General features: G+C 43.0%; 1 protein-coding gene across 1 annotated transcript in view; it reads left to right on the forward strand.

Annotated features, from left to right (window-relative positions):
* The window catches only part of ITIH5 (inter-alpha-trypsin inhibitor heavy chain 5), a 264,995-nt gene that overhangs the window by 115,497 nt on the left and 126,077 nt on the right, over positions 1-23,421 (forward strand). The window contains exons 6-7 of the mRNA XM_069229267.1: positions 8,663-8,832; positions 15,595-15,711. Coding sequence (XP_069085368.1) covers positions 8,663-8,832; positions 15,595-15,711 — 287 coding nt within the window. The remainder of the gene's footprint in view (positions 1-8,662; positions 8,833-15,594; positions 15,712-23,421) is intronic.

A 23,421-nucleotide genomic window follows, 5' to 3' on the forward strand; every position in this document is an offset into this window, starting at 1 on the left:
GGTGATAAGGATCAATTGTGACCTGGAGGTGCCCATGCGAACAATTGGAAAGGTAGGAAGTGATCCAACGAAGGACATTGCTGGTGAATTTAATGCGAGACTACTGGGTGTGTATGATGGTGGGATGGTCAACTGTGTTGAAAGCAGGAGAGAGCTACAGTGATATGAGGGGGCAGAGTTTGTCTTGATCTGTGGCCAGGAGAGCATTGTCTACAATGTATAAGGTGGCAGTCTCCCTGCTGCAACATGATCTGTAGCCATGTTGGCAGTCATGCATGAAATGGTTAGCACTGAAGTGCTCTTAGAGTTGAACATAGATTACTTTTTCAATGATCTTGATGATGAATGGTATGTAAGTGGTGGGCAGGTAGTTGGAGAGGTCATCAGGGTCTAGGGTAGGTTTCTTTAGGAGTGGAGGATCTGACTTGTCATTAGAGTTTCTGGAAAGATTTCTTGAGTGAGGGAGGCATTGACATTGGTAAATGGGGTAAGACGGTGTACCCAGAGAGAGTTTTGATGACAGACCATGGTAAGACATAATCTTCATAACAAGTAGCCTTCACAGAGTTAAGTATCTTAGCACGATCTTGGAAAGAGAAGGCCTTGAAGGCTGACAACTGCAGGATTCTACGTGAAGGGGTGGGTGGAAAAGATGAAGCAAGCGTCATGTCGTTCATGTGCTGTTGGATCTTCTGTATGTATTCACTGAAGAAGAGGTTGGCACTGAACTTTTTTGTGAGTACTTGACTATCTTGAACAGCATTCTGCTTCTTTTGGTCACTTCATTGATGGTGTTTGCATTGTACTTTACTTTGCTGATGTGATGAGCTGCCTGCATGGTGCACAGAAGGATTGCAGAATCAAGAGGTCATCTGGAGTTCTCTTTTTCTTCCATTTTGTTTCCTTTCTGCAGATGGATTGTATATTATAACAAGATCTTTAAAGTACCAGGGTGCTGAAGGCTTTTTCTTGCACTTGTGTGTTGTAATAGGGGTGTGGAATTTAACTTAGCTTTCCAAAACATTGTTGTAGTTGTTCAGAAGGGTGTTGGCATCAGATGTGGATGTTATAGGGTGAGCGATGAGTTCAAGTATTAGGTTGTGCAGCATGACTTAACATTATTTTTAAAAAAAGTGCTGTAAGCTCTTTTTTACCTACATCATAGTGGTTTTTTAGCAACTTTTATAGCACTTTTTAAATATCTTTTAACCATGCTGACCAGTAGCCACGCTGCTTTACAACATGACTAAAAAACATTGGCAAAGCCAATAGCTCTCACATAGGTGTGACCTATTAGCTTTGCCAACGCTTATTTGTATCTTTTGTCAATATCATCTATATCTCTGTATCAGAGTCCTGATTCCACAATTCTGCATGCTGTACACGTAGTTTTTTATGATGAATGGTAGGTCAGTACTCTCTTTTGAAAAATGTCTGTGCTATTGGCTTTTAATTAATGCATGTTAATTCTAGTTGCACCAAACGCTTGAGAGCAGAGACGTGCCAAAAAATCTGAACTGGCAAAATTTTACTAAGCAATGCAGGCTGAACCAGTAGCCCAGCCCTAAAGCTAAATAAACTACATTGGCATTTTCACTCTTCAGACTCCTGTTTATAAATCCTAGTTTTCGTCCACCCTTATATTCACTTGTCTTACCTTTTGTGCGAGGATGTGGGAATACACTGTTATCATTTTTATTCCCCAGGAGGCTTGATTTTTCACTCTCATTGTGACATGCCAGGTACTGATCGTTATGTTACTTGCTGATTTGCCGTTATTACTGCAGGACTGCAAGCGCCAGGCGTTGGATACAATGTAGACGAGTCATCCTGCCACTACTACCGAGCTCTGACTACTAACAAGAGGCACATTGCTTGATGTCTTATGTTGGGGGAAGAAGGTAGCCTCCAGGGAGACTTGAGACTCCAGCGGAATAAGGGGAGTTGGTAGGGACCCCTTGTAGCCTCGTTAGGTGTACCCAAGGCAGGCAATATATGTATACACAGGCGAGAGAGTGAAAGGCTTACTCTTTACACAAGAAGCTGTAGCTGATAAATGTTGCAAGAGAAGACAAGTCAGCATAGTGACTCTTCTGGTTACATTAAAAAGTGAGTATACGCGGCTCAGTTTATTGGATGTTTTCCTCCAATTGCAGCCCTCTTACTCCGCCTTGGGACCACAAAAGGTTCGCTGAGCCTAGTTATCCTATACTCTTATAGCATATAATCGTTTGGTAGCAAATAGCACTATTTGGGACCTAAAAGATATTTTAGGAGCTTCCAAGTTTCACATGTGTATCGTGATTGCTACGGGAGATGAATAAAGCTCTGGACCATTTGCAAAACAAAGGATGCAGGGGATTACGAGACCTGATCCTGACATAGTTCCAGGGTGTTGGAGGCGTGGGGGAGTTTGAAAAAATGAAACGCCGTGGAAATAACTACTGGCCAAATGCAAGTGTATCCTTCCAGATCTGCCACTTCCTATGCTAACGCTTAACAAATGACAGGCATCTGTCGCTGGTAGATGAGCTCCTATGAACTAGAGATGTAATGTATGAACTAAACGTTTGTACATTTTATAGTGTAAAACTCAAGTATGGATCTGGTGTGTTTTACTATGAAGTATTTTGCGCCTAAAAGAGAGGAGCGGCCAAAGTAAACATTTGAACACTTTTCTAATCCTCTGGTTACTCAAGAAGGGTACCTCTGAGCAGTGAGCAATAGTGGACCAGGTAGGGTAATGGGAGATCGGTGGTGGTGCCTTAGATGCCTAAAGCAACAATGGGCAGGCTCACAGTTCTCTCTGGGAATTTGTTATTGTAATTGTATTAGTATTTATACAGCACATTCCGGCCGTGGCATTGTATCGCTAAGCGATAAGAAGTGAGGATGAGAGAAGCATAAACGAGGAGGTAGGCAACTCCCTAGAGCAGAAGGAGTTAATGGGAAAAAAGTCGAGCCTTTAACTGCTTCCTAAAAGACAAGAGGATATCGTCCTTCCTTATAGAAAGCGGGAGAGTATTCCAGCATTTGGCAACTGCCACTGTAAAAGCTTTGTCACTCCACTTAGCCTTGCGGCTGCAGGGTACAGACATCAAGTGGCGACCAGATGAACTAAGCTGTCGACCTGGTATGTACCATTGTATAGAGGAACAAAGGTACTCTGAACCCTCTGAGTGAGGTGCCTCATGAGCCAGGCAGAGGGCCTTAAACGTAATGCGCCTTTCAACAGGTAACCAGTGCAACTGTCTCAAGCTGCCGCTGGCCAAACCCGAACGAGGAAGGTCCAATACCAAGCGGGCAGCCGTGTTCTGAATCAATTGCAGTTTGTCCAGAGAACCTTTGTTGATGTTCAACATCAGCGCATCACAGTAGTCTAGTTTAGAAATCACTAAGGCTAGGGACACCGAAATTCTAAGTTCCTTGTGAAGATTAGGAAAAATTTTACTAAGGGTTTTTAAAATCCAATAACTGGCCTTAGTGGTCAGATTAACCTGAAGCTTGAACGATAAAGTATTGCTGAACATGATCCCAAGGTCTATGCTGTAGGGACTGGCAGTTCTCCGCAACATTGCGGCCACCAATGGGAGCTCCACAGATCACTGCTGGAGCCAAAGAATATGATTTCCGTTTTATCTCCATTCATTTCGAGCCAATTCTGGCCCATCCATTTGTTAATGTCGTTCATACAGTGATTGACTCTATCGGCCACCTCCTCCCAGTTCTTGTTAACGGGAGTAATGAGCTGAGTGTCATCTGCATAGGAGGCAGCAGAAAGCCAAATGCGCGGGTAGGTCTGGCCAGAGGGGCTACATAAAGGAACAGAATTATTTTCTGCTTTATTTTCTTATATATAGGATTTTTATAAAGTCTGGTATCCACCCTATGGTGACGTCAGAGGCCTTCAGAGATGACAGTGCATTTTAGAGGCTATGACAATCAACTATGATGAAATTGCTGGAACAGGCAGTGGGGGAACCTGTGCATCCTTTAGCAGTGATCGACAGTACCTGTAGAAAAGCTCCCATCAAAAATCGTCCCAACAAGATAACAAAGCCTTAATAGCAGGAGGATTGAAGGCCTGGATGAGAAGGCCACAATAGCAGTACAGCCATGCCATCCTAGCGCGGTAGGGGGGCAGAAAATCATTGGTAGTGACCATGTATTGATTAGCTATAGGATGCACGGATGGGAATAGTTTCAAAAGAAGCCGAGTAACAATGCTGAACTGGGATGCAGTGTCAATGTGCAATCTGACACAAAGATATTAGTACCATCTTTATTTATTTATGTAGGTACTTTATAAAGTACCGATTCTCACCTTACAATAAGGGGAGTGCTGAACAATACGGCAATGAAAATAAAGGAAACGGAGCTCGTTTTATAGAGCTTGTTACTGTTTAGGTGACAGCGGTTGGTATTGCTTTTAACACTCTTTGGTAGCAGAGCCTGCAAAACGTATTCAGACAAGCGATTTGCTAAGAAGTGTGTTTTTTTTTTATATTCGAGGTAATTCCCAAAAGAGATAATTTGGTTCAGCAATTACCGGGGAACACAGCACACTTACATCTGTGTCAATAACAATGTCGATTATTTACCAAAGTCTGCATTTTGAAAGAGAGAAGAAGCGCTGCTCGCGCTGCCAAGCGGTGTATTTCCGAAAGCTGTGCTCAGTGCATGGCAGGGCATCCACTCCATCCAGATCACTTTGGTGCTTCCGCATTTCTGGTCCCCCGTGTTCTGAAAGTTTTCAGGAGGTCAGGCGTAAAGTGAACTCTGAAATCCTGCAGGGAAAGAAGCATGAAAACTTTGCACTTCTACATTTACAAAACAAACAACATGACTCTCTGATAGGGGGTGACGAGAAGTCTTATGACAAGCCGTTTCCAAGATGGTGGGCTGATCATAGGATATTTGGGCTGTTCATAGGGTATTTTTCTCGGTTTCCAATCTAAGATGAAAACGAGTCTTTTTCTGTGTTTGTGTGTGGAGGGGCGGGGGGCTGGGGGAGAGACGGTGTGAGGTGGGGGGGGGGGGGAGGTGAGGGTGAGGAGATTGTGTTGAGGAACTGAGAAGAATGGGAACATTATGGCCAGACTGATCTCAGGGAATGCTTTTCTACATCTGATATAAATCCTGCCCCAGATCCCCAGGGTTTGTCCCACGCTAAGTGAATCCCTTTCCTGCATTACCTGGCAGCCCGATGGGAAATCCTGCCTTGAGAAACAATGGAACTCGAAAGAGAACATCTTGTCTCCGTCCGGGCAGTGGGCGGCAGGTGCAGGGGTCTCCACCTTCCACTCTCTAGCGGCCGGAATGCGATTTTTTCCGGTCAGTGGTAACCACAGCAACATTAAAGCCTCAGGCTCAGCCTTCACGCTGTTTACTGGTTGCTGGCAAAAATAATAAATGCACTCAGCTGGTTGCAGCTGGGAAGGAAATAACATCCTTTTACAGTGCAAAGGAAAACTGGCTTGCACGCACCGAGGCAGAACATGGGCCACACACCTGCAGAAGCAGAGGCGCTTTCTAAAAAAACTGGCAGCCTCTAGGTACAGGAAACAGAGGGTTGGTGTAAGCGGAGCCGGGTGTAAGAGAATGAAGGCCAGCGTAAGGACTCTGGAAGAATTTGCCTGTCCCAGATGAGACAGTGAGGCGTCCAGGCCCGCGGCCGTTGATGGCAGGGTGAGTGGGGCAGTGATACATGCATAGGTCTGCAGAAGAGACTATGGGGGTTATTACAACTTTGGAGGAGGTGTTAATCCGTCCCAAAAGTGACGGTAAAGTGACGGATATACCACCACCCGTATTACGAGTCCATTATATCCTATGGAACTCGTAATACGTCTGGTGGTATATCCGTCACATTTGGGACGGATTAACACCTCCTCCAAAGTTGTAATAACCCCCTATGGCGTGAGTGAGCCACGCTTTATGAGACAGCGACGGGATCGTACCACGGTTACCCAGTGTCCCAGGAGGCCACTGACTCTGAAATGCCCTTACGATTGGGGCAAATCTTAGGAGGTCACCCCTATATTTTTGCTGTACGCACCAAGGGTTCAGGGAAGGGCGAATAACCTGCAGATTTGTATGCAATGAAAGAGGAAGATGTCCCTAGTGCACTGGCAGGTACTTCACACGATTTGATTAGTTCTCTAGTTGTTAACTAGGGTTAGAAAGTGAAAGCGCTCTTATCTGTCAGTCTCAGGATGGCCAGGCATCACAAAGTAGCTTCCGCAGTGAGCCTGCCTGCACCAGTAAACAAGCATTTGCAATGCAATGGGTCTCGCGTTTGCTCGAGGTAGAGCTATTAGCGTTGTAAATTCCTAACTGAACTTTTCTTGCCACACTGAAAATAAAAAAGTAAAACAGTTGAAATAAATGAGCTGATTTAAAGCGCCGCCGTGAGCCCGAAGCAAGAGACAAAAGGAAAAAGAAGCTCACTGGACAAGGCCCCTCTGCAGAGTTCATAGTGGCAAAGGAATTGATCCCCAGCCAGACTGAGGCCCTCAGATACTCACGTTTGCGTGAGGCAACACATTTAGCACTTTAAACACAGGACTATACCTGGCAAGCACGTTTCAGCTGTCTTTTGTGTCGCGTGTGCTCTGTGAACTCCGGCGCAAAAATGTAGTAAATGAGGACTACCCAGGTGTGAAATAGCACCCGCCCCACAACCTGACACAGTTATTGTAATGCCTAATGTTAATAATAAAGTTCCATCTGACTTTTGTACGTGTGACAATTTTAAACTACAATGCCCTATTAGGAAGCTTTATCACCCAGCACAGAAACGTCATAAAGTCAGAGCCACTTGGATATTGCTGCAATGGAGGACCAGATTATGCTGGCGGAATGACTATATTATGAAGCATTAAGCAGCCTTTCCTGTGGCGGTTTTAGTTTAGTATTTTGTAACTATGACATACATTGATATAGAAATGAATCCCAAAACTTAGCAGAATACAAAATAGAGTCAATCAAGTACTCTTATTAAATTGAGGTAATATCAAAGCTGGAATTATGAGGCGGGAGGACCTAATTTTGCAGCAGTGTTTACTGAATTATACACTGAGAAAAGTCAAATTATGTGGCATAATTCTGCACATTTTATTTTAGTAATACTTTTCGTTCATTTTTAATCTTGATAACAGTCTGGGCAAAGATTTACTTCATTAGTACCAGCTGTGGAAAAAAGTACAGCTGAAAGATGACCAGTCAGCCTTTGCGAAGGATCTTCCACTGTGCAGCGTTGCAATGTTTTGTGTAAGTTTTGCTGGATTTCAGTTACAAACATTTGTTTGGTTAAAATCTTCACATTATGTGGTATATTATGTGGCAATATGTCAAATCCATGATTGTGCGGAAAACGCCACGGCCTCGGAATCGTATTATTCTATTGGTCCTGGTTCATACACATTCTATAGGTAGCTAACGTCAAATAAAACAGCCATTGATTTGTGAATACAAGGAGTTACCGGAGCAAGACAAACGCTCTGGAGTTATACTTCTTGAACCATTTAAACCTCGCACGAATAAAAAAAAGAAATCATCTTGCAGCTCTGATAGTGACTTCCACGCAGTCAACAGCTGGATTGCAGTCTTAAAGTCCTCTGGGGCCCCCCCATGGCCTTTGATCACGTTCCCACCATTATTCCTAAGGATATTTCCTTTGTGATCGGGCTCACAAGCCTTTCTCAACTCAATATTTTTTGTAGCGTGGTCTTGTTAAGTGAAAGAATATTCGCAGGTGAGGATGTTCGCCTGATTTCTGTTGGAAAACCGTGGCCTTCGGGCACCGTGAGTGGGAAGTAGATGTAACACGGATGCGTCCTTGGAGAGCGCCTTGTGCTGGGTGTGGTGCCAAGGCCCTGGTGCTTGTTAAAAGTGATGCACAAGTCCCAGATATTGAGAGCTCATGAGCGGATGGACAGTGGAGCAGCCAATCAGATGCACGTACTGGGAGCCATCAACTCGAGACAGACGGGGGACAGAGAAAATGGTCGAGGGAGAGAGAGGGATGAGCTGGAGAGAAAAAAAAGAAAGGCAGAGAAAGAGAAACAAAGGAAGACAGGAGAGCGAGTGAGCCAGAGGGGAGAGAATGGAAGAAGAGAGGAAACAAAATGAGAGGAAGCAGCAGGAAGAATGAAAGGGAGGACAGGGGAGAGCGTGGGGATAGAGAGAGAAAGAAGAGAGTGAGTGAGCGATAAAGAGATAATAAAAATAGATTCGAGATAAAAAGAGAGAGAGGAAATCGCGAGAGAAAGAATGTTTAGGAAAGAGAGAAGCAGGAGTAAAGAAAGTGACAGGGGGTGGAGAGGAAGCGAAAAAGGAGACAGGCGAGAAAGAGAGAGAGAAACAGAGGGAGATGGAGCGAGACAAAGAGAGTATAGAGTAACTGAGCGAAAAACGAGAGTGATAGAAACATACAATGCAAGACAGTGAGAGGCAGAGCGTGAGAGCGCACATGAGTAGTGTCTAGACAGCACGACGAGGAAATGGGATTGGAAATATACATAGCTTTAATAGGTCATTGTGAAATGCACTTTAAAGTGAAAGTTATTGTGGGTGTCTGTTTCTGTCAAGTAATCTCGTCTGATAGTTGTAACAACATTGTAATGCAATGACCTGTTATTTATTATTATTTTTTGCACAGACAAGTTCTCCCCTCCTCCTTCTACGGTTATCAAGCAAACTCACAATTCTGTCAAAGTGACCTTCAAGCCCAACGTGGTGCAGCAGGCCAAGATTGCCCAAAACGGCATTTTGGGAGACTTTGTTGTTCGATACGACGTAAACAGAGAGCTCAGCGTGGGAGATTTTAAGGTTTGTATGCATGGACCGGGACAGCTTTGTAGTGCATTCTGTTGTAAAAACATATGCATTCAATGATGAAGGTGCATTTCTCTGCCTACATGAATGTTTTGAGCATTTAGGGAGTATGTGTTTAGCTATAGCACATGCACTATCTGTTGCGAGACATATTGTGGTCTTATCAAGAACATTCAGGGCCTTGGTGCCCTCTCATTGCTTATCTTTCGTTGGCTTTCCTGTCATTCTTATTTGCCTGTTTCTTATTCGTGTCCCACCTTACCTGTCTTGTGTTTCTCCCTGTCATGGAACATTGTCTCTTTACCATCAGTTTTGATTGACTGGCTTGTATTCTTTCACGGTTTGCTAACAAGCACTACTTTTTTCTTTTCCGTTAAGCATTCCATTAGAGTATATGTTTTTTTCCAGCTGTCTCTCTAATGTGCATCTCCCTCCTTGCACTCTGTGTTTATCTATGTCATCCGTGTGGTACTTGGTGCCAGTTCCATGCCACACTCGCCCTTGTGTACTTCCTCTATTCCTTTCTTGTCCGTGTATCTCTCCACTCATTTCACGTTGCGCTCTCACCCTTTGCTTCTCCTCCCCACCCACATAGACTTCCCATCGTCTGCTCACCCATATGTTTCTCCCCATGCCCTTCGCGTGCTCTCTCACCTATTGCTTTTCCCTCCTCCACCAACACCCTACATGCTGATTCCTGCCCCAAGATCTCTCTCTTGCTTCTGCGCCTGTAATGCAAATCCAGGGATTGTGCATAAAGCGCTTGAGCACCACATGTTGGCTGCTGTGTGCCTATGTAAAATGTCAGGGAAGATGAATGAATGTAATGAAAGGTCATGCCAACTGGTCTGACTGGTGTAGGCTGTGGGTTGACGGGGAGATTGTCAGTGCTTCCAGGATAGCTGTTAAATCTATGTGAAGTGAGTCAGGATGTGATTGGAAGGTGCACTTGGCAGGCTTCTGTATGGTTGGTCTGTGACTATGTTCTGTTCATAAGAATGTGTGGCATTTTATTTTGGAAACACCTGTTTGAAAGTTGTGAGAGGAAATCGTCGATGAGAACTTGCTCTAGTTGTTTGGGCTGACTCTCCAGTTTTTTCTGTTTCCCAGTCTGGGCAACTTGTGCTTGTCTACTGCTAGAAAGGGAGTTTCCCTCATACCAACCACATCAGGTTTGGTTGCATGTTCTCCCTCATTAGGAAAGATTTACTTTATATTAGTCACTCTTTCCAACCTTTGGTGAGGTTGTTCTTCTCTTCTCTGACAAACTACCTCGGAGCAGCTACGCTATTCATGTCTCTTGGGTCATGAGTGTAGGACTTATTCTCTCTAGGCAGGTTAGGAGAATAAAACCCTGCATGGTAGGTAAGAGCAGTTATTGTTTGCTTATCCTGGTAACTGAGCTTTTGTGGGCTTTTATTAACTGCACCAACTGCAACACGCAGTCTCTAGCAATTCCATTTCTATGTCTGTCTTTAACCAAGATCTTTCGATTTCACTAAATTTAAATATATAACATATCTCAATGCAGGGACTTTAAACCAATCCTCTTCATATATTGCTCTGTTATTGGGCCATTTACATTTTTCTCCTGGTCACTATATCATACAGCATGGGGCAGTGGGTCAGCCCACTTCAGGCACTGGTTAACTTCCCTGTGAGTGACACGTTCTGCTCTTTCACAAGGAGCACATCTACACACAAAGCAATTCTCTTCAGTGGCAAGGTCTACCAATGCAATGTTTGCTTTCAGAGACCAAAAATAATTTTCCTTTCAGTAAATATTTTGTTTTGCCTTGACAAAAAGGAAGACAGCTTTCCAATAATTTGTCTTTTCAAAAACCATGATAAAACAACACAAGCATTGGCAAAACCTAAAGGCTGGCAGCCTCTTCCAAGTCGTCAGTGAGAGTAAGTGAATGTCCTTGCTGGCTAACCAGCAGTAGATTAGTGGCACTTTGCTGTTGTGTTTTTTTTCTTTTACAATAAGTATAGTCTCGATAGCAGCCACCCTCTGTGTGGGATCACATCTTAGAAAACCCTAAAGGGATTAGAGGATAGAGTCCAGTCTGCTCTCCTGAAAACAGGAAGTACCAGTCATCACAGTTATGACAACCAAACAGATGAGCCACTGTCCACTGATTGGATGATAAACTACAGCTATAGTATGGGTACAGTGTTCCCTTAAAATCCTCAGATCCTAATACAACTGCACTAGTGCGCCTAGTGCAATTTCACCTAGTCCACTATTGATAGCCACACTGCCAGCTCTGCTTTCTAAAGCGTGCCCACTTTTGAGACCATGAACAAGGCAAACAATACCTAAAAAGGAAAAGTGAACATTGACCTGTGGAAACCTCTTCACAAATGTAATTCCTCCAGCTAGAAGAATCCAGCTGATTCTAGTTGTGTCTGTGGGCTAGTTTTTGTTGGCATCATTTTTTGTTTTGGTTTCTAATGCTGTATATTGATTTTAGCTGATACTTTTATTTAACTGTTCGAAAGTCCCTTGTTTGTTTTACTGTTCAAATTTAGTCCAGTGTCCAGGTACATATGTGCTAAAAATGATACCTTTGTAAATGTTTATAAAATCAAAATATTGGCTCATTGTGTGTCATAATTATCAAGCAATGTTGGAATTTCTATGTTGTTGTCTGTGTAACAAACAAACCTCAATGCGACAGAAAATTCAAAGGTTTCTTAAGGAAAAAATCAATATACACTCAGAGGATCCTATTCAAATTCTTGTTCTCCAATATTTTACATTTTTTTCTTCCATGTTAACACACACATGCTATTGTATAAACACTGTCCTTTCTACCTGCCAGCGTGAACTCATTTGCAAAAAACAAGCACAGTGTTGCCCACACCAGAAAACAAGCCAACCAACATGCACGCAATTCTTGTAAGTAAAGGCCTGTCTCGATTACAGTGGAGAACACAGCTTTGATTTAAAGCCCCTTTTCTGAAGGTTTTTTGTTGGATCTATTTGGTGCTGATGCTGTTTGGCTTCGGAAAGTATGTCATTGAAAAATAAATAGACAGGCCGCGCGACGCTGTAAGGCCTGACGGCCTGCGACTCCACAGCCTTTTTAAGTCACATGAAGCACTAATTGCTAAGCTGGCCATGTTCTTAAAACCAGGTAAAACTTTGTTCTCGCCTGCAGGGCCAGGTCAATTAGAAAAACAAAAAACTGCTGGGTTGAATGCTTTAATTAATGTCTGTCAGGGGCGGGGATAGGAAATAGGTCTGCGCGCCAAAACAAAAGAGGCCTCTATTAGTGAATATGAGGTAAAGAAGAGGCCCACATTTGCAAAGTATGGCCGTTTTGAACTTGTAAAGACATGCAGTGTAAATATTTTGCAAGGAATGGGAGACTGCATGCTTTGTGCTTATTACTGGCAATGTTTGAGGTTACAGCAAGAACATCAGCAGTAAACAGGCCTTGGTCGTGCCAATAGGTCTTGCTTATGAGCTATTGGCTTTGTCAATGTGTTTTAGTCATGTTGTTCACCAGCGTGACTGCTGTTCAGCATGGCCAAAAGTTAGTGGCATAGAGTAGATTGGTGTGGAGTGTAGTAGAGTGGAATTGTGAAGAGCGGAGTAGAGTGTTGTAGAGGGTAGTGGCAGAGAGTGTTGTGTATTTTAGTGGCACATTGTGCAGTTGTGTAGAGTGGCATACACTGGAGTGGCATAGAGTAGAGTGAACTGGTGTAGAGTGCATTGTCATAGAGTGTTGCGGAGTATAGTGGTGTAGAGTGCAATGACATTGAATTCAGTCACAATGCTCTGTTGTGGAATGCAGTGGCATAGAATAGAGTGGTGCATGGTATAGTGGAGTGGTGCAGAGTGGAGTGGCACAGAGTAGAGTGATGCAGAGTAGAGTGCAGTGGTGTTGAGTGCAGTGGCACAGAGTAGAGTGGAGTGGTGTAGAGTTGAGTAATGCAGGGCTGCAGTGTAAAGTTGAGTGGCATAGAGTGCATTGGTGTGGAGTGAAGAATTGAGTGGCATAGGGTGCAGTGGCATAGATTGAAGAGTAGAGTAGATTGGCACAGAGTGCAGTGGCATAAAGTGGTGCAGAGCATAGTAGTTTAGAGTGGTGCAGAGTAGAGTATATTGCCATAGAGTGCAGTGACATGGAGTGCACTGGGGGTGAGTGGAGTAGTGTAGATTAGAGTGGCATAGAGTTTAGTGGCGGAGAGTGCAGTGTTGCATAGTAGAGTGTCAGAATGCATTGGTATGGAGTGGAGTAGAGTGGCATAGAGAGCAGTGGCATAGACACAGTAATGCAGAGTAGGGTGCAGTGGTATAGACCCAGTGACGTAGAGTGCAGTTGTGTAGAGTAGATTGCTTCAGAGCAGAGGGAAGTGGCATAAAGTAGAGTGGTGCAGGGTAGAGTGCAGTTGTGTAGAGTGGTGTAAAGTGGTGTAGAGTGCAGTGGCATAGAGTGCAGTGGTGCAGAGTAGATTAGGGTGGCATACAGTGTATTGGCATAGAGCGCAGGGGCATAGAGTTGAGTGTTACAGATTAAAGTGCACTGGTGTAGAGTGTCGTGGCATAGAGTGCAATGGTTTAGAGTGCAGTGTTGCAGAGTGGAGTTGTGCAGAGTAGATCGGTGTGGCGTAGACTAGAATGGTATAGAGTGCAGTGGTGTGATTACAGTGGTGAAGAGGTCATTGGCATAGAGGCGAGTGCGACAAGTTAGAGTAGAGAGGCTTAGCATGAAGTGGCATAGAGTGCAGGGGCATAGAGTGTAAATGTAAATTAGCACTTTTATAGCGCACTACTCACCCGTTAGGGTCTCAAGGCGCTGTACTCATACCGCTATGGAACCCCTCCTGGCTTTTCCCTGTGAGGCGCCCACTCCTGAGCACCCCCAGGATGAAGCCAGGCATCCAAGCGCTGTTGGGGCCGTTGTGGAGAATAAACAAGCTATTGCCCAGAGTTGCAGAGTGGGACCCATTAATTAGATTAGGCACCGAGGCGAGAATTATCTGGTCAAGGGGAATTGAGCCCAAGACCTGCCGAAGCGGGACTTGAACCCTGGTCTTGAGCCAGATCTCTGCTTCAGGGTCTGCCGCTCTAACCATTGAGCCACACTTCTCCACAGTTGGAGAAGGAGTGGTGCAGTGGCATGGTGTAAATTGGAGTGGTGCAGGGTAGAGTGCCGTGGTGTGAAGTGCTGCAGAATAGAGTGGAGTTGCATAGAGTTGGTGTGGTAGCACACTGCCATTACTGACAAAAAAAAATGTCAATTGAAATGACCATTACATTTGCACAGACATACAGTTTTACCAATACAACTATACAGTGCACAGATGAAAATGTGTGGAAATTGCATCAACTAGTTTAATTATTTGTTTTGATCATGCTTGTTCATACTTGTTTGCAGCACACTTCAGAAGTAACAAAAATGCTCTTCAATTGTGTGTTCATAATTCTTATATATTCTGAAATACTTACACAATTTATTTAAATATGTATCCAGCAAGATTCTCACATAAAAGCTCTCACTTTGAGGTCAATGAAAGAAAAGTCATCAAGTGCCCTTTGAAGACAGTATTTGGCATTTGACCTCAGTCCTCGAATGCACAGCAGACGTGACGAGATAAGAACAAGATTTGAAGGCCTGTTAACAGAAAGGGAGTTAATGGAAGGATACAAAAATCGTGATTTAGGCACTGGGAGGGACAAACTGAAACTGGAGAGCCTAAAGCAAATAAAGCCAGCAAATGGAAAGCGGGGAAGTGTGAGTTATAAACCACAAAGAAAATGGTAGTCAGCAAGTGGAATGCATTCCTAGGTCAACTTTCTGAAAGTCCCTAAGATTTCTTTAGCAAACCTGACAACCACACTGTCTGGTAGGCTACAACTTAAAAATGGCCCACCATATAATAAAACTAACCCGCAAAGAGACAAAAAACAGCCCACACATCAACCTGTCAGATCAGCCGGTCGGGCACAGCCAGATTGCCTTATGGGCCAGTTTGACCCTGGTCTCAACCACTGGTAAATTATTCGGGCTGTATTACAGTCCACCAGTTCCCCCAATATGCATCCCTAACAAGAGATCAGTTGCAAAGAAATCAGTCTTGGTTCTGCTCTAATAGCTAGAGTCCTTCTTTGAAATGATTCCAAGCTAGGAGGTGCGTGGGTGTCTCTATGAGTGGTTGGTCTCACACTGTGAAACTTCTTCGGTAGGCCACGACTGACTCTGTAGACACGAACACCAAACATGGTTTTCTTGGTTTTAACAAGCCTAGAGGCTTACAATTAATCACAACAAGTGTCTGTTATGATCCTGCCCCCCTCATAAACCTGCCACAAAGCTTTAGAATTTTTTTTGCTTGGATCAAAATGTAACCATGTGTGCTTTACAATCTGGAATACATCTTTGTAATGGTTCTTTGCCATAAAGATCTTGACAGCAATTCACTTTGTCTTTAAGGAAACTTCCAGTGTACTTATTTTAACATTTGCAATGCTTACATCTAACCATGTCCAAGCACATAGTTTCTCAATGCCACACTCATCCATCACAGAGTGCTTGCGGAATGTAAAGTCCGAGTCAAACCAGAGAAAGATTTTTTAAAAAGTTAAATGAATTTTGTTTACTCCCTTTTCATTTATCATCTTCCAGGGCAGCTGAATCCTTTGGTGTAAACTAACACTTTTAACCTGATAAAAAGAAACATAAATAAAATAAAATGAGTTAAGACGATGAATTTCATGGAGGTGTTCTCTTTCCTAAATAGGTGTTGAATGGATTCTTTGTGCATTTCTTCGCACCCAAGGATCTCCCGCCGCTGCCAAAGAATGTTGTATTTGTGATTGATACCAGTGCCTCAATGGTGGGGACAAAGATGAAACAGGTAGGTGGAATCATCACATTAGTGAACACACAGTCCCGCGTAATACAGTACAGAACACAGAGACGGCTTTTGTGGAAAGAGCAGAACTATATCTCCTGACTTGTTTGTATCTGATTTGGATGTAACATCCTGAAAAGAATATGAGCCATTTATTATTTTTATAAAGAAAAAGTAAATAATTTAAGTGTCTTCATAAAACCAATCAACACTATCTAATAGACACCTTTCCTAAAGCAGCATTCTTGGTAGACATGCCACAAAGTCTGAGAAAATGTACTCGACAGTTTTCAACACAACATTTTGCCCTCAGGAGCAAGGAAAGACACGCAGACATCCACAAAAAATCCAATACATCCAATTGTCAATTTGACAAAAGTCACCAACTTGACAAATGCTGACGGCAATTTTTTTTCCCTTTTACGCTTTTGGGTGAATGAAAGGCACTAGAGGCATTACACAAACCCTCTGCAGACCCTGTGGTGTAAGAGGGGCCCAACACACCCTGGGATCCCAGCGTCCAAAGGGGCCCCATTCAGGTCATCGCTAATAAGTATCTGTGAGATATGGGAGACTCGGGGTCACATTCTGCAGGGAAGCCCCATCATTTTGCTTTACGCCACTGAAAAACATTTATCATTTTTTCCACTAAGAGGTCATTTAAATTCAACGTGTGTGCACAACCAACCTCCTTAGGGTTCAGGAAATATATATCATAGTATTTAAAAATGTGTTGTGTAGCCCTGTCCTGTGATCTGTGGTCCTTCTGTTCTATGATTCTACAGTAGTATATGTTTATACTTGTAACAAAACAATCCCTTCTCTTTGAGTTATTGTAACAAAACGAAAAGGCTGTTCTTATCTTTCAAGTTTCAAAAGAACCTGGGTCATGTGCAAGAAGCAGACACACTCAACTGTCCAGCACACGATGGGAAACACTTACTACTGCAAACCTATTTTCTACATAGCCAAAAAGAAGAAAATAACCTTAAGATCTGGACATACACTAAGATTTACAAAAAAGTTGCTTAGAAAAAAGAGAAATAAAGACACCGTTTTTATACTTATAATAGATTTTAAGTTTACACCGTCCAGCACCGCCCTGAAAAAAGAGCAAGTGGCAGGCCATCCATAAAAGCAGAGCTCCACATTTCTGCTAAGAGTCTGATTAGCCGTATTTAATTGACATATTTTCAGGAGACTCAAAGTAATTTTCCTGAAAACACAACAGGCTGAAGTCGCTACAAACATTCTGCCTTTCTTTGTCTTACTTCTTTTGTATCTGCTTTACAAGCATCAGCTCTGCATATATTCAGGAGTACAGTGATGTTCATTTACGAAAGCTGTGAAGTCTTCTTTATTAGTTAGTTATTCATCATCCTGCGGATCCACAAGACCTCACCTAGAGGAAGATCCTTCTCCTACCTTGCCACTAAGACCTGGAACTCTCTTCCTCTTCATCTCAGGCAATCTCCCTCTCTGCCTCAATTCAGGACGGACCGCAAGACCTGGCTCTTCAACTGAATCAGCCACCCAGTGCCTGGGCTGAGTTGCAGTACACCTCCTCCCCCCAGCGCCATGAGACCTGTACGGGTGATTAGTCGTACTCTATAAGAAACCTGATTGATTGATTTAACATTGCACTTTTATATGAACCACTTAAACTTACAAACCCTAACACAGAATCACTGCAAAGAAAATAATTCTGATCAGTCTGGCTAAGCCCCATAACAAGTAGACAATGCATTTTTCTTTCAGCAGAATGTTAAAACCATGACAATGAAGAAGCAGATCTCACAGAAAGAGGAAGTTGGTTCCAAGTCACGGAGTTATTGGCTCAAGTGAAAGTTGACAGGATGAAACACACCACTCAGCCTTAATGTTATATTATCTTGTATTATTTTTACAGCTATATTATATGGTACGGACTTTGCCATTGACATGGCCTTACTTAAGGGATTCCCTGGCTAGGACACTACTGATAGAATTGGCGTCGGGTTTAGAATGAAAATGCACCTACCCCTATCACCTACTGAAATATATGAACGGTAAAGAAACAAGAAACAAGTGTTTATGACTCCATGTGTAAACAAATCACAGCACCTGCCACCAAGGTGCTATCTCAAGGGAGTTATAGATAATAGATATTTTGATAGTACACTACTTAAAGTAAATCAATAAAGTCCAGTTATTCCATGTCTTCACATAATCATCTTCATTTTATTTTGCTTTCCTTGCACATAAAAAACATCAGCCAACGCGTTTCGTCCTTAACAAAAGACTTCTTCAGGGCTTATATGTAAGTAGTATTCAATATAATTTCTCATACTCGTTATTCAGGTTGTCGATGCCCACAGAACGTGATGTAAGAGTAAGAAACTATGTCTAAATTGCAAGGCAGACACGCCTGTTGTTGCCGCACTTCTGCCGGTCCTGTTGAGGATACGTCTGGCTAGGTAAAGTCTCTTGGATGCTATTTATAGCAGCATAGTCTGTCGTGAGTAGCCAGGGGGTGTTACTCTACGCCTCTTTCTGGATATTTAATTGTATTTTAATGACCGCATAAAAAGAGAACAGCATAACACCTTAGATTAAGTAGAGTCTTGAGATGATACAATAGGGAGAGCAATAACCAGGCTTGATGAGCCTAGTGTTATTTATCCAGACAAGGCAGTGGCTGGTATAAAGCCTGCAGGGGTGGGGCAAGGACAGTCTTAGGCAAAGTCCGTGCCTGGAATGTCTTTCATTAACAGTAGTCCATTGAGAACACTCCCACTGCCCATATGGGTCAGTTCCCATCTGATCATATTCATTAGGCCTGGGGGAATTCTAGGGAGACAAGATGGCGCCTTGCAGGCTTTGATATTGTTGTGCTTTGTTTCAATTCCTTCCTGTAGAGTGATCTCAATAGCCATGAGTCAGGCATCCTTCAGACTCAACTGCCTGACCCTGAAGGCAGCTCACTGCTATTAATGTTAAATATTTCCATATTTTCCTTCCACTAAAACCTGTTTTCACCTATGCTGCCACAGGTTTGGGGATGTAGCCTAGCCATGGATGTCATTTAGAGGTCGCCAGAGGGTGCATATGCGACCCCTGGCTTGCCCCCTGTGACCCCTAGCACTGCCTTTCCGACCCCTGAACTCAAAGGTGACAGAATAAGTGCCAGAAACACAAGGGCTGCTCATCCTTGTGGAGGCAGTTTAAGACTCCCCTTTCCTTGTTTTCTGTCATTTTTTTTGTCACACTAATAGTGAACAATGTTTTATTATTCACTATTAGAGTAATAAGGAATGGTGTATAATTAACTGGAATATGGTGCTCCCTGGCAGCTGAGGTAAGTAAAAAATGCTTTTGAATGTATGTTGTGTGTGTGCTTGTAGGTGAGAGTGTGTTAATGGAAAAGCGAGTGTATGTGTGAATGTGTGTGTATGTGTAAGCGCGCACATGTGTGAGTGAAAGCAAAGGTGAAATGGCATGTGATGTCACTTCTGCTACCCCTACCATATTGGTGAAATGACGTTCACGTGGCTAGCTTTTAAGCTATTGGTTAACCTGAGTACTAATATTTACCTACACGCAACACCATACTGTGTGATCCTGGCAAACAGCATAATGTATATGGTTTTCTTCGGTTTCCATATCTGCATACACTGAAAGCTTTTAGGAACGGATCATGGTGGCACAAAATGCATTAAAATATCTTGTTTATGTAGGGGTTAGTAAAATAAACCGCCATGCTCAAATGGGTTGATAGTATTGGTTTTTTGAAGTTCGTAATGCCCATAATGTGTTTCTTTTGAAAATCAACGAAATACATATTTGGAGACCGAGAAGTTTTCTAACATAGAACTTCTTCGAAGGAATTACACCTCTCACTTGAACTTATTTCAGGGGCATGCCCTTTGCCTCTTCCTGACCTGGGTCCTGTCAACGTAGCATTTGAATGAGTTCTCCTCCTTTTGCGCCGCACCAGTTCCACCGGCCTGATGTGCTAACCTGATGTTGCAGGAAACACCGTTTCACTTGTAATAAGGGGCGGCTCTCCTGTGATTGACAGGATCTTTTCAGCACTGCTCTGAACAACTCATGAAACAAAATAACAGACTGTGGGTGCAGCCGCAGCGTGAGAGAGAAGCATTCCACTGGGAGACCTGCCGACAAAAAGCGCCTGTTTTTAAAATGGCTTATGAAGTATGTTGCGCTGTCATTAAGAGGCCAGCCGAGCGATCATAAAAACTACAGAGCGCGTGCACATGGAATAGACCATCCATTTGGTTAGAGGTGATGAGAGAGTACTGTATTTGCATGGACCTTGAATCAAAGACGCTGTTAGTACCCCGCCCCCTCCTTTCTTGCAACTAACACCCTACCGGGCCCCAGGCGCCGTGGGAGTTTCTCAAGGGAATCAATCACTTTTTGTCTTTTGAGCGGCAGGACGGTGGTCAGTTTTGTGATATTAGTCTGTGAGGTTTCAGCAAAATAATTTACGGGGCAGAGAAGTATTTCTGGACTGATCTGTTAGTGTTGTAACTAGCTGCTTCTGTGTTGATGCCTCCTCTGTGAATGCGTTGGCTTCATAGGTCCAGCTGCAATGGTTTGGACACGCAACCTCATTTCTGGGCTAGCCTCCATAATTCAGATTTCTAACCCATCGCCGTTCAAATGAAACAGGATATTTAAAGAATCTGCACAGTAACCTTTCCCTGGGCACAGAATACTGCTTACACGGACTCTAATACACTACTAGAGGGCAGGAGTCAAAAGCAATGTGGTATACAGCAAAACCAATGCTGAACCTTATCAATGTTTCCTTCATTCTTTTCAGAGTCATAGGGAAGTGTGATATAACCTGACACTAACCTTAGAGGTTACTTCAGGGCTGCTCCATACGAAGCATAGTTCCAACAGACCAACATAGTTGTCCTGCAGAAGTGTATAGGAACGCTCAATTTTTTAACTATTGACTAAAATGGCCAACATAGGCCCCGGAGTACTGGATCCATTCCAAATTCTCAGGCTAACCACTAACTATGCAAATTAAGTCTGCTACTCCAATCAAGATCCTAAGGTGCTCCCTAGCAGAATGTGCACTGATGGGTTTCAGGGAAGTGTCGCCTTGATGTTAGTTCGAAACAATATTATTAGATAGGCCTCTGGCTGTGCACTACTAAAATTCAGTTATCTCTTACTCTCCCATGTATTCTCTCTGGAGCAGATACACCTTGTACCCTGTCTTCTGTGGATATCCTGAAAATGAAGCACAAATCTGGCATTTCCAGAATCTGCACTGGGCACACACACTGGTTAAGATATCCTCAGTTTTAACATCTTAGAAGTAAATTAAATGTGGTAACATAGCTTGTGACAGGGATCGATCCAAGGGCAAAATTAGCCAAATATTGACAGTTGTGCTCTTTCTGAGAGTTTCGAGGGCAGATACAAGTCAATAATTGCATTTTTGGAAAGACCTGCAGGAGCACCTAGAAGACGACAATGCCTTGCAGTGTACATAAAAACACTCAAGCATGTTTTGTTCAACCAGAACTAAACTTTCTGGTAAAAAATACAGCCTGCCTCAGCATGAAATTGTATCAATTATTTTGGCATTCAGGTTAGTAATTGCGGCCAAATACCAGCTCTCAACTCCATGAGCTGAGAAAAGTAAGCAAGAATAAGTGTGCTATGGAAACTGCAGTAACATTCCCCTTTAAAGGGAAAAGCAGTGAAGTCCTCCGTTGACATCTTAGAGAAACATTTTTTGTAGGCGGTTCAGTATGTGTGTCTCACTATTTTCAGCTGCTTTTGGGAATAGGGTTACCTCATATACTCAGTGGCACAAATCAGCAACACTACAAAAGTGGCAACGTTCAAGGGCTCTGGGGGGGAATGAATTTGTAATTCCTTCCTGGAGACTAGAAATATTCCAGTGGAAAACCACTTGTCATCCTACGACGCTACCAGCTCTTGCTTCCTGTTTGACAGATATGTGAAAACATTTCGAACATCTGAATACAATTTTCTGTGTCAACCAACTCAAATCCCTGGTACATCAAAAGGTTCCTTTCACCTAGGGCTGTGCAGTTCAATTATAAGCAATTTTGGACCTAGGAGTTAAAGATGATTTTGATCTGTCCCTAATATCTCAGGTCGGGAAAGTGTCTCATCCTTGTTTCTTTCAGATTTGCACTGTTATCAGGCTTCTACAAATCTTTGACGCACACCAGATAATGGCAAAAGTCAATATCTTTATGCCTCATACTCTGGTTGTTGTAATGTCAATCCATCCTCTTTTGCCTTACATTAGTCAAGACAGTGCATGAGCATGTAAAATACAAAGATCTAAGATCTTCTCTTTAACGTATTAGTCACTTTATCAAATTCAAGTGACCTGTGTGGTTGAAAATCTTAAGTTACACTCCAGAACAAATGTGAATGAAGCTTGAGGAATAGTCAGGCAAGAAGCAATGAAGGAAGATCTTTTAAATAACTAAAACATTGTGCTACCCAGTAGCAATTAATTTATACACTTTTTTTAGTAAGTCGGACACTACACCTCCTTTTGGAAGTGTTTCCTGGAGAGATGACAGGGATTTGAACACTCTCATTATTACCTACCTAAATGTTCCTCTTCCTCATCCCAGTTCTTATTTATAAGATGTCTCCACCAATGAAACAGAAATTCTGATTTGTAAACACCGAGAATGTAGGCTTTGCCCACCACATTGTCTGTGATAAAAAGGTCAACATTTCCAGCATCCTCCTGTTTTTTCCTGCCTGTGTTGGCAACACAGAAGTCTAGGATTTGTGGCCTCTTTCCCTACCTTCCCCTCCCTACCAGGCTTGGGGGTACTTTGGGGCACTATGCTGGATATTTTTTTAGGGAACATCAGACCTTTGTCTTGTTTGCTGGGCATATGTTGGGAATGGGCTTGTTTTTGCATCTGTATACTACACAAATGAGCTTTGTTACAATGAATTGGAGGATGAACTTTGTGCCCATTGGTTCTATCTGACACTCCTTGTGGTGGAAACCATTAGTTGATGGGTTCTGCTCCCATTTGTTGCTGTCTGGGGAAAAGGCTCACTCATTCTGGATAGCTCAATGTAGGTGGTGCTTCCTCCTTGTTCTGGCTGCATTGTTCTATTCAGTGTGCATTAGAGGTGATGTGATGTCTGTGCACACCACGATTGAGAAGCAAGAATATGTTTTCCATTCTCAGTGATTCTGGTCAGTGCAGCAACTAGAAGCTGATCATACCCATTATAAGTGCCCCTTGCTTTTTCTTTTATAAGTGAATGCTTTTAGGATATGTTCTCAACATAATAAGGGGAATTTCTGGGCTGTTTTTTTATCCTTTTTGTCTTTGTGCAGGATAGGCAATTTTATTTTACCCCTGCAGATCCCACCAAATTTCTATACCAAGAAACTCTTCCTTCTGTTGGAGGCAAGGCCTGAATATTAAACCATCTGCAACATCAGTGGAGATCATATACACCACTGATAGAAACTAGCAGGTGAGGGTCTCCTTACATTTTTGTAAAGAGACTTTGGCCCTATTTGAAAAGGCTCCCTTGAGCCAGTGAGCTGACGAGCTCTGGTTGTAGCACCTGCGTGCCTGCTATAGCATGTTTTTTTTTTAGATTATTTTTAAGACGGTAGGTTCCCATTGCTCCTGCAGTTACCTTTGCCTTCTTATCCCCATATGATAT

The sequence above is a fragment of the Pleurodeles waltl genome, chromosome 4_1 (genome assembly GCF_031143425.1).
Source record: "Pleurodeles waltl isolate 20211129_DDA chromosome 4_1, aPleWal1.hap1.20221129, whole genome shotgun sequence".
Classification (NCBI taxonomy): Eukaryota; Metazoa; Chordata; class Amphibia; order Caudata; family Salamandridae; genus Pleurodeles; species Pleurodeles waltl.